This window comes from Vanessa cardui, chromosome 16 (genome assembly GCF_905220365.1).
Source record: "Vanessa cardui chromosome 16, ilVanCard2.1, whole genome shotgun sequence".
Classification (NCBI taxonomy): domain Eukaryota; kingdom Metazoa; phylum Arthropoda; class Insecta; order Lepidoptera; family Nymphalidae; genus Vanessa; species Vanessa cardui.
Genome location: NC_061138.1, coordinates 5,095,066 through 5,107,192, shown reverse-complemented (window position 1 = coordinate 5,107,192; position 12,127 = coordinate 5,095,066). Strand labels below are relative to the sequence as shown.

Here is a 12,127-nt window from a genome sequence, read left to right as displayed (position 1 = left end):
TGCATTTGTATTTATTATTTTCACTTCAAGAGATAAAGTGGCATATAATGTTTAATAAATTATTAATCCAAAAGTATGTACTTTTCTAAATTTATATGCAAATTTTTGCTACATTGATCTCGTAAAAATTACATAACCATTAATAACATTGAAGAAAGCTCATAAAATTCTACTTATAACCTATAAGACTTATACATTCGTGAACAAGACATTCGTAGATAATGTCGAAATATCGAGCTATCCGAAATAGTAAATACACCGTATTAAATAACTGCTATACATTGGTGGATTTACCAATAGGCTAAGTAGCCTGAAGCCTAGGGCGGCAGATTTAGAGGGGCGGCAAATATAGCCCCAATTTGTTATATTATCTTACAGGAAAAAAATAACTTATAATTATATGTATACACATTACGTCCGTAATCCGTATACTCGTCACTACATAGCGGGTTGGAAAAATAATCTGGTAACTGACAGAAATATTACTTAGTTTATAATCATACTATAACGGGAAAAAACCGATGGTATGGGGACGATAGAACACAAATCATAAATGTTGCAAAAATAAATAAATAAGGGCGGCAAAAATTGAATAGCCTACTAGCCTACTAGCGGCAGATTTGTAAATCCGCCACTGCTGCTATAAGACTTATGTTCGACGTTTACAGCAATTTGCATTACAAGAACTATACTTATAGCATACGAAGCTCCGAAATCCTAAGATATATACAGAAAGTTGTTAGTAGCGCGGGTTCATAAGTCACCCTCTGTAATTACGTATCGCTTAAAACAAACAGCCGTTAATCCTTGCAAACAGTGGAACCGCACGGTCTCCTCTCTGTAGGGTAGTCCCTCCTAATAGGTTTTTGATATAAAATACGATACACAATTCTGTATTATACATTTATGTCAACTCAAAAACTCATATCAATAATTAACTATTTTATATTACTTATGGATTTATTTCAATCAATTGAATTTTATTTTATAACTAGCGGCCCGTCCAGTCTACACACGGGTGGACATTAGTTTTACTTTTTTATATTTTAGACTTTATTTAAAAAAAAAATATTGTTTTGTCCATTTTAAAAATTGTCTTTCTATTTCAACTGACTTACACAAAAACAAATTAATAAATGATATACCTTAACTTTATGAATCACTCTATCTATGGGTGAAAACCGAATAAAAATCTGTTCAGTACTTTAGGAGTTTTTTGCGAACAGACTGACAGACTCGGCCATGGGACTTTGTTTTATAATATGTAGTGATTTTAAATGCACTCTCAGTTGATTGGAATAATTGACGGTTAAATGTGCATTGTAAAATTGTTTTGGTCACAGGAAGGAATCCCATAGAAATGAGTCCACTCAATATTGTGTTGTTTCTTTAATAGTTTGTAGTCAATTAAATAAAATAGTTTAAAGCGACATATTCAGGTAAAATGTCTCGTTTTAAGGAGGCTTAAGGTAATATAACAATGAATGAATGGTTACCATCTAAGCCGGGTGGTGGTGGCGGAAATGGTGGGATGGTGCCATAACGACCAGAGCCTTCCGCATCGCCTTCTTCTTGGTCCACCTGCGTTCGACGATATATTATAGAAATATATTTTATAATTAACGTTATTTGTTTATATTTGGTTAGTAGGTTATTAATTGAACAATGAATTAGGCGTAATTAATAGTCTCGAGCTTTATTCTATTTATATATAATATAATTTAATACACACTTTTATAATATAAAAGTGTGTATTAAAGTATGTTATAATACATACAAAATAACTCGGAAATACATTTATTTTAAAATCGAAAAATCATTTAGTATTCCAGAAAGGGCTGTATGTGGTTACAATGGGGATCGAAACTCGAAAAGAGTCGTTAGTGAGTCGTTAGCGATGGTTTGAGTGTTTACTTCAAACAAAGCGTAGAGTATTTGTTACATGTAGGAAGAGCTTACTGTTAGGTATTAGTAAAAAATATTTGTTTTGATATAGATATATATTGATATCTAACAAGGAGAGTGATCGAGAACCATACAACGACTACTTGGTAATGTCAACTCGCAATAAAAATAAATCAACAAAAAATGTTAAGTTTAATAAAAAAAAAATGTTTTTGTAGCATATGTATATGTTATTTTCTAATTATGTTATTTTACAATTTATTACAGTTCTTCATTTTAGCCGACTTAAAAAATGAAATTGAATGGAATAGGTATAGTACGACACAAATTAGATGTAGCATCGGGAAATGCAATGGAATGAATATAAAAACGATTACTGCCGATTTACACAACCAATAGAAATAGCTCTCTATCGCGTCATTCGACGCTATTCGTTGCTATAGATTCTTGCGTCAGAGAAAGCAAGTGCATGTAAATCGACGTGTCAAATTGATGAATATATTAAGTCATACGATATTACAGGTTATTACGTTTGTATAAAGATCATATTCGCATGAGAAATAAATTTTGATAATTTGGGATAGCGTACTCAATTCGGATGTGATCGGTTTTACGAATTTTGCCGATGCGACATCTAAGTTATGTCGTACTATACCTTCTTTATAAGATTCAATATTTTAAGCCCATTCAAATGGAAATTAATGTATTCTTTTTTTAAAGTCTTTCGTTTCTTCTAATCATATTTATGACTAATCAAAAATTTTAATTTATCCATTAAAAAAACTTTTTCCAATTACGCGTCTTTATTACTTTTTCTTAGAAGTAAACATTTAATTTGTTTTGTGAAAAAATAAAATATCTTACAAATTATCCAAATAAACTAAACAATTATTTTCAAGAGTACTTCAATATAACATTTCGGAGATGTTGATTACGCAAACGGAAATGAGATACGGTCTTTACTCTCTTGAATATTTCAGTACGATGTATGAATACGAATTATGTAAACCTTCAATTCTGTCTTTGCACGCCTATATAATGAACTGTTTGCGGGGAAAATATTCATTCATTACATGACTTTATTTGTAACGAAAACTGTTTAATCATTTTAAATAAATGTCAATATTTTATTTCAAGATCTGTAGAACTATTGTCTTTTCCAAGTAAAAACGAGTTGCAATTGTGTTCATCTCGATGGAAAAATTTGAATTCCACGTTGAATTTTGATATCAGTTTGTTTTCTATAGATATTCCATTTTTTGTGCTATAAACTCTGTATCCTTGCATTTTTTTCAGCATATCGATACGTACGGTACCTATGGAAAATATGGATTGTTAAGACCGATAAGATAAATGCTATAAACTCTAGGAGTAAATAGATATTTGTATTTTGTACAGGATGTTTATATAGACACACTTCACAAGATTATAAAATTTAAGGCTACGAATACACTTTTGCACAATTACATTTATTTCTAGGGATTTGCGTTATAATTTAACTCTTTCGAATTGTTAGATTTTTGCTGACATTTAAAGCTAAAGAGCGGTATATTAATTCATCACAATTCTTCGAATACCTATTACGGAAAATTATATTGACAGAGCTGTGACACAACTTTAATAAACAACCATGTCAAAATAGTAGTCTTAACTTTGAGAATCTCAGATAAGTATCTGTACTTATTTATTAATTATTTACATGGTAGAGAGCTTGGTTAATTATTTTGACTAACTCTCAACTATTTTATAGATAATTCTAATGATGTATAGCAATACATTATGTAATACCGAATGATTAAAAAATATAAAATTAAAAAATGACCATATCATTAATTGGTTTGTGTATTTATCGAAATTTGTTTGTTGTTTTTTTTCTTAAAGATTAGTTATTGGTTAATTTAATTTTGATTTTTCCGTTTGAAATATATGTTTGTCCTGAATACACGTGTTCTTATTTTAATTTTAATTGTTGATTGAGAAATAGGAGGTATTAGGAACTTATAAACAACGATGACGATGACGATACATGTTCTGTAATCGTTAGTGTAAACGGAGCCTATGATTGCAGCCCCATGTCCCTGTGATATTTGTTTGCGTTGAGACCTTGTCTGTTTACACAAACCGTACCAGAGCAAATACGATGGCTATCGATATTATTTTGCGGCTTTTTGTACATTGAACCTGGGACCTCTAGGTCATTTGGTATATAAGTAATTTAATAATTTTATATATATACAATGTTAAAATGTTTCCAACCCGCATTGGAACAGCGTGTTGGAATATGTTCCGAACCCTCTCCTCAATGGGAGAGGAAGGCTTGGTCCAGCAGTGGGAAATTTACAGGCTGTTGCTTTACTTGCATTTCACTTTAACAATATTAAGCATACATAGAAGACTTTTGCAAGTACATTTTTACAGTTGTACGGTTCTATTGAGTTACATAGCAAATCCATACTTTCGGTTGTAAACGCACAAAATAATAACGGAATAAACATATGATATAAAATATATAAACTAGAGAATATATAAATATAGATAATAATTATCGAAGTTTTAAATCTGAATGTTATTTTCATTATTTTCTCGACGGTGATTTTCTTGACGGAAACGGTGAGGCATGCCAGTCGCATCGTATATAATTTCACCATATGTATATAACAATCAACTCATTTTAGATCGATGTAGTTTATTAAGTTGCAGATCTTTTACTTCAGAACGCTTAAGTCAAACAAAATTAAAAACAAATGAAAAAAAATTACTTTGTAATTCATAAAAAGTGGTAATTTATTTTAGTCTATTTTAATTGCTATAATTGATTTGATCAACTATTTAGACGATACAAACGGCATTTGTTTTTGAGAGTTAATTGAATAAAATCAACTCGTAAGCGCTGTTGTAAAATAAAGTAAAAAAACCTTCGAAAAAACGTCTCGAAACAATATAGGTATTTACATATATAAAAATAACTTTTTTGGATAAATTATTTGAGTTACTTAAACCATATTTTTTAAAGTAAAAATTATGTATATGTTTGTCGTTTAGATCGTTTTGATTGTCATATCATTTTGAATTAAAGACGCGAACAATGCCAGTACCGTAAAGCGTGCGTTGACATGCGTTATCTTTGAAGATAGGACCTTCTTTAAATGATAAATATTTGTCTTTATGACTATTTGATTGTTCAGAACTCACCGCGTTCCATGGTCATTATAGACCCCCATTAACAATTAGTACAACAGTCTTTGTCAACGCTATCTATATTTTAATTATAATACTTTTTATTGTTTTTTTTTAATTAGATGATTGGACGAACTTGACATTACTTTTATTTTTTATTTTTAGACTTATTTATTAACAGAGTGTTAGATTAAAATATAATAAATTTGCCATTCTCAAAATTTAAAAACATTATTATGACTAAATTAATAAATAAATCATATTATTCATTAAAAGAGTACTTTTTCGAAAGGAACTTCGGAAGGAAGGAACACTAATTACTGGAAATTGCACATTTAACCTTTAAGTACCGACATGCGGTCTCACAGGCCCCGACAGGTATACGAATTGCTAGTTTACTCCTTTCCCTGCACAATATCGAATCCAGCTTTTCAGTAGCTGCATGGTTAGCGCCTTCATTGATATTGGAACAGGGAATGTTTTTGTAGCGGGCATATTTTGTAAGTAATCACCTTTTGAAATTCCGACGCGGCCTCACAGGCCTCACGTCGGTACTAAGTTTAAGTATTAGGTAGGTAGTAGGTAAGTTTTTCTATTAATTTATTTTCTAAATAGTATGTTATTTTTAAAGATATTATGAACTAAAGATACAACAGAGACTGCCGTCTATTAATGAAATAGATTTACAACAAATTAAATAAAAAGAAAAATACCCCCAGGATTTTTGCCTACTAACATAAGAATAAACTTTATTAGGTTTTTACAAAGGATTCAACGATCTGGTCTTATCTTCCGAAGAAGGGAAAAGCAGTCATTTTAACTTACTTAATGCCTGATAACGACAAAATAAACAGTAAAGCCAGAAATTATAAGTTTTTATAATTCAATGAAAGGCGGTATAGATAAATTATTTGATACAGTATACACATGCACTGAACTGAACGGTGACGGTGGTGGTCAATTTTCACCGAAATTTTAGATATTAGTTGCGTCAATTTTTATCTTTTAAATAATATTAATATGGGAAAACATTGTGAAAGAGATAAATTTGTAAAAAAAGTCAACAGTTAGTATTAGAGCATATAAAGCAAAGACTTTATAGCCTAAGGTTGCACGTGAACGTAGAATGAGTTTGGCGAGAGTGCTTGAAGCTGTGGAAGTCAAGAATTGTATCTCCTTAGCTTCATATTTTCTTTCACACCAACCTAAATTCAAAAGAAAACCTATCTATACATACTATTTGTGTAATCAATGCGTTTGTTTGTAGTGCGCTAAACAAGTGTGACCTGATAGTGATTAAAATTTAAGGATTATTTGGACTATGGATGTTTTTTTATTCAGAAGGTTTATGTCAATATACTATTTTTTATCTAAGAGTTATATTAGTCACAAGTGTGAAATGCTATGTTTTGCTATTCTGAAAGGAGTATTTTTTGAGTTTTGATTTTTTATATAGAATGGTCTAAATTTTTCCCTAAATTTAAGCCAAATAATATTATTGTGTTATAATTACATGTTTCGTTAAGTAGAATTTATTTCTATGCTTATTTTTTCGTAAAACCTTTTAGTTTTCAACATAATTTAAGGAAAAATATTCAACTCATACTTTTGTTATAAAAAACTGATATTATATACGCGGCCTCTCAGGCCTCACGTCGGTACTAACGTTACAACGGTGGTATTAATTGTTGACGATTCAAAAACGCTTCTTTGTGAAGTTTACTTGAATAAATTAATTTGATTTGATTTGTACCGTACCTTCTCCTCAAAGGGAGAGGAAGCCTTAGCCCAGCAGTGGGATATTTATAGCTGCTTTTTTGTTAACATTATCTTGAAATTAGAAATGGAATATTATTTAAACTTGTATAGTATTAGTGGTAATGTTAGTTAAATCTTAGAATTTATGTTAACGTTGAAACGGAAATGAAAACAACTCCGTACAACTGTTAAACAAAGCGTGGTCAATATTAGACACCCACAATGCATTGTGTTAGTAGACGTCACGTTATTAGTTAGTAGCTATTCTGTAACACATGTTGTACTTACAATCTATTAATAATTTAAGTTCTAAATTTAAAATTATTATATTTTTACTTGAATAGAAATTTGTAAACCTGTGTCTGTTTGTTACTGAACAAAGTATATAAATAACGAGATATATGGGAGCATTTGACGCGTTTGTAGTTGCGGGGAACAGCTGGTCAATTAAATTAATTAATTAATTTATGGGATGATATATTTCTTGTATTATTAATAAATAATTCAATGAAAAAATGTTAATAATATAATGTAACAATTAAGAAATTATTCTTTATATGAAATTAAATTTTTCTAAATAAGTACCAATTGATGTGTGTATTGATATATTATAGAGACTTTGAGCTGAGATGGCCCAGTGGTTAAACGCGTGCGTATTAACCGATGATTGCGGGTTCAAACCCAGGCAAGCACCATTATATATATGTGCTTAATTTGTGTTTATAATTCATCTGATGCCCGCATTGGAAAGCGTGGTGGAATATGTTCCAAACCCTCTCCTTAATAGAAGAGCCTTATCCCAGCAATGGGAAATTTACAGGCTGTTACTTTACTTTACTTTATAGAGACTTTATTTCGTACTCATATTATACATAAATTACTTAATAACACCTTTCTAAGGAACAACCGAAATTATACTTGTAATTAAACAAGAAGTTTCATCAAAACTGGCTCAGTAATGTGTAGGTACGTGATGTTCGAACAAACAGACAATTTACAGTTTTGTAATATGTAAGAATACGAGTAATTGATTATATACATATACAGTGTAAACTCTATATAACGACACTGAACGGACTGTGCATTTTATGGCGTTATAGAGAGTGGTCGTTAAATGAAGAGAAGAAAAATCAGAATTCGAAAAAAAAGTTCATTTTAGCCTATTGTTAGTAGTTATGCACAAAAAATATATATGTATCTTATTTGAACGCTATTGCGTATACACTGTTATTTTTATCTGACGCCTTTTGCTGCACCAGTAATTTTGTTGTATATTTTTAATTATTTTATTTCTATCTGATATATAGGAAGTAATTTTCCAATAAATTAGATGCTTTCAAAACTTCTTTAACGCTCGGTGGAGGCTCAAGCTCATCCGTCTCATCTTCTTCATCTCTTTGTTCTTGAACCTCAGTTTTTCTCATTGAATCCAAAATTTCTATGTCTGTGAGTGAAGCCATTGTAAGCAGGCAGTTGTCTACTTCGATGTAGATTTGAAAATTTACCGTATTTCCTGCCATGTTGACCTGCTGAATCCACTCAGTTAATGGAAGGTCGTCGTCGCTATCAAACTCAAGTTCTGTTTCCACCTCATCTATGGTTGAATAATATGATAACGTTGTAATCTATGACTCCTACTCATTAGGCTTGGTCACAGTCTACACGTGCAAGCAATCCGAATTTGTAAACAAATGAACGAATTTTATAGAAAGTTTCTAATGCGTGGTGCCGACATTCGAGTTTATTGAGGGCTAGAATAATAAAGTGACAAAAGAACGTACACAGATGCGCAGTTTTTTCTGATTTTAGCAACTTAAAAGGTACTTTTTATTTCTCAATTGTTGTCGTTATTGAGAGTGGGTGTGATGCTATGTAGAATGTATCATTGTATGGAATACAAGCTAAACCAACTAAAACCAATTGATTTCGACGCTTTAGAGAGTTTGCCGTTAAATCGAGTGACGTTACATGGAGTTTACACTGTATGTGTTATAGAATAGCTTAGCGTTGGGTGAAATGAAGCGAACATAAACACAAAAATAAAATCGAGTAATCACCAAGAAATTGTCAATATCTATCTCGTCGCCCTCACTGCTTCTGTCTATTTCCTGTCGAAATTTTATTAAAACGCCGTTAAAGTAAATTAGACTTTATAATTACTTTCACAAAATATAAATTTAAATGAACTGAAAATTAAAGAATAGAGTTACTAAATTTTAAAATATATTTGAATAAATAGTATGAAATGTAACTTACCTCAAAGGTATTAACGCATTGCACCTCAGCTTGAGACGGAGATCCATAAAGCTTCAGCTCTTGAAACGCACCCTGTATAATAAGCACTGTTAACACTCCGGTCCAATGCCTCGTATTCAGAGCCATTTTATCGATCGTAAATTAAAAAAAAAAGAATATAGTATGACAATTTATTACAAATCTTTTAAACGCTTTTTTATACACGTCTCCCAAATATGATTTTGTTAAACAGAATTTACTTGAAGTTGCGTTTTTTTTTTAAAACAACATTTCTCATATATAATAATTAAACATCTTGTATAAAGTTTGTTCACATATCGTTTTTGTTTTTATTATTATTTCTTGTTTCATTTAAACATAGGTACGTATTTCACGCATGCGCACGAGAGCGCGTGTCAATCAACGCGTGCGCGGCGACGCACTAAATTTAAACTGAACTAAATCGCAGGATCGTGGTCGAGACCAGTGCAAATCGGCACCTGGATAACATTCAAGCACTTAAATACTAAACCAAGATGGTAGTTCACGTATTTCTGGTTTTAATGCTCTTAGTATCGCTGTCATAAGAGAAGATGGATAACATTCCATTCCGTTGAAATAAAACCTTTTTCATTTGTAGTTTTTTTTTTTTAATAAACGATGTTTTGTTTTAATCGTTTTCTGTATATAAAATAAAATCATACAAATAACGAACTGTTATATAGATTGCTGAAATGTACTCGTATTTTGTTAACGAAATATTTGTACAAATTACTTAGTTTGTGGTTAGCCGCCTTTGTGTCTTTTGTGAGTTTGTTTCATAAAAGCATAATAATGGCTCACCTTTGTTAAGGTCACGACGCTAAACTTTGAAGATTACTTAAGAAGAAAATGAAAAATTGCTCAGTTTCAAGTTTAAGTAAAATATCTTGTATACGCGTTACAAATATCCACGACGGCTTCGAACTTATTAATCTATTCATTATGTCAAACTATAATAACATTACTAATTATAAACAATAATGATTCATAAATATCTTGAATCTCTGTCTCCTTATGAATAGAAATCGCTCAAGTTAAACGATTCGCTGTGTTCTGTTTTTATTAACTAATTAATTCAGTAAACTCAAATTATTTTGTACTAACGATCCAACTCAGCTTCTCACGCATGCAATGCTGATACTAAACGTTCTACAGAATTTATTTATTTGCTACATCACATTAGAAACATCTAAAATTATTAGTGTTTCTTTACCATATCGTCCATGTATAATATAAAAAAGCTTCCACTAGAATCACTCTATCTATTAAAACAAATGCATCAAAATCCGTATAGTAATTTTAATAATCTAAGCATTCATAGGGACAGACAACAGTGAACTAATTTGTTCTATACTATGCATTAAGTACAGAATGATAGTTGAAAATCTAAAAAGTAGTAGTATTGCAATAAGAAGAATTTCATTTTGCGCACCTAGTAATGAATTTGTTTTAAATTGTTTGAAATTTAATTTTATACCTGGAACCTATTACCTCAAATGGTTAAAAATATTTTATATATTCATGATTTCAATAAACATTTTCGATTTTTAAGAGAAAAACAATATAAATAAAATACAATTCCCAATATGCTTTATTATTTAAAACTACTAAAATCATTTCGTGAATGCCTTTACACCTGTAGCAAATTACGATTAATCCATTTTATGTTTAACGGATTATGAATCGTGTGTAAAAGTCAAAGGTTCAATGCCCTTGGTCTATTGTCGTCCTCTTATAGAACAAACTTGACTCCAATTTAAAAAGAAAATGTAAATAGTAACTCATAATAACAGGCGTAACGTTAAATAAGTGTTCCATTTTCAGAATTCTGCGCCGCATGGATTTTATATTTATAGTCCCAATAAACAGTGCAGTCTGGATGAAGCTAAATAGTCCTTTATCTATCTGCCACACACCGATGTATAATATTGATGTATTACTGTATCGATTATCAAAGATTAATCAACTAGATAGTACACAAGTGTGTGCGCGAATGGACGGGACGGCACTTCGACTGAGATTCAAGAAATCGGGCGTACGACTTTTAATTCGAAGATTTTTATAATGGCATATTGATAGTTAGACTGGCAAATACCATTTGATGGTAGGATGTCACCACTGATCATAGACATTGGAATCGCAAGAAATACTAACCATTATCAATCCGCCGTCAATGTAGGGATTATATCCGTAAGCTAGTAGCTAGTTGTATTTGGTGGTAGGGCTTTGTGTCAAGCAGCCTAGGTAAGTGCTATGCACTCATCAGGTACTCTACCGCGAAACTGCAGTGCTCAGTATTCTTGTGTTTTGCTTTGAAGATTATTGTCTATTTGATAATTTTTATTATTATAAAAAGCTATTGGGGCATAACCATTCGAACCCAAAAATACTGAATTGCTGTTATTTATTGGGTAATACTCTACTAGCCGTTTTTAATAATACATAAAATAAATTGATATACAGGATTCGCTCACCTTATATAAAGGTTATGAATAAACATCGATCGAACGATTCTTATTAAATAAATTCTTAATAACTCAGGACTAAAGTGACGTACGTACTTTAAAAATTGGTTTAAATTATCTGAAACAGGAATGTAATATAAATACTCGCGGATGTTTGAGGTGTTAAAACTCATTACAGCCGAACTCCCCTCTGGGTCTCTTTGACACGGCTTAGTTGAATCTGAGAGCACAGACTAATTACGACTAAATCTAGCCCGACTTCCGAGCATTGTACTAGGAATTCAAGTGCTGTATTCTACAATATTTGGTTCGGATTTCTCCGAGTAAGATCTGATCTAGTACTTTAAATGTAATTGAATATAAAACAAAGTAATGTTCGGCTGTAATATTTAAATTATACAATATTGAATTATAATTATAAATAATGAACTGTATGTCATTATTGAATTGCTTCGCGTATGTGATGAAGATTGATGAATGGTTTTGAAAATTATTTTATCCGTACAAATGATTAAAAAACTTCTTAGAAAATGTGTACTCTTACA

At 30.9% G+C, this 12,127-nt stretch overlaps 1 protein-coding gene across 4 annotated transcripts in view; it reads right to left on the bottom strand.

Annotated features, from left to right (window-relative positions):
* Positions 1-9,364, bottom strand: part of LOC124536053 (collagen alpha-1(XVIII) chain-like) — a 32,624-nt gene extending 23,260 nt beyond the window's left edge. Inside the window, exons 1-3 of one of the 4 annotated variants that reach the window (XM_047112468.1) lie at positions 9,097-9,364; positions 8,898-8,948; positions 1,497-1,581 (exon numbers count right to left, since the gene is read on the bottom strand). In XM_047112468.1, coding sequence (XP_046968424.1) covers positions 1,497-1,581; positions 8,898-8,948; positions 9,097-9,222 — 262 coding nt within the window. In that variant the 5' untranslated portion in view covers positions 9,223-9,364. The remainder of the gene's footprint in view (positions 1-1,496; positions 1,582-8,897; positions 8,949-9,096) is intronic. The other 3 variants (XM_047112469.1, XM_047112470.1, XM_047112471.1) reach the window with 3 other exon arrangements.
* Positions 9,365-12,127: the final 2,763 nt, after the last annotated feature.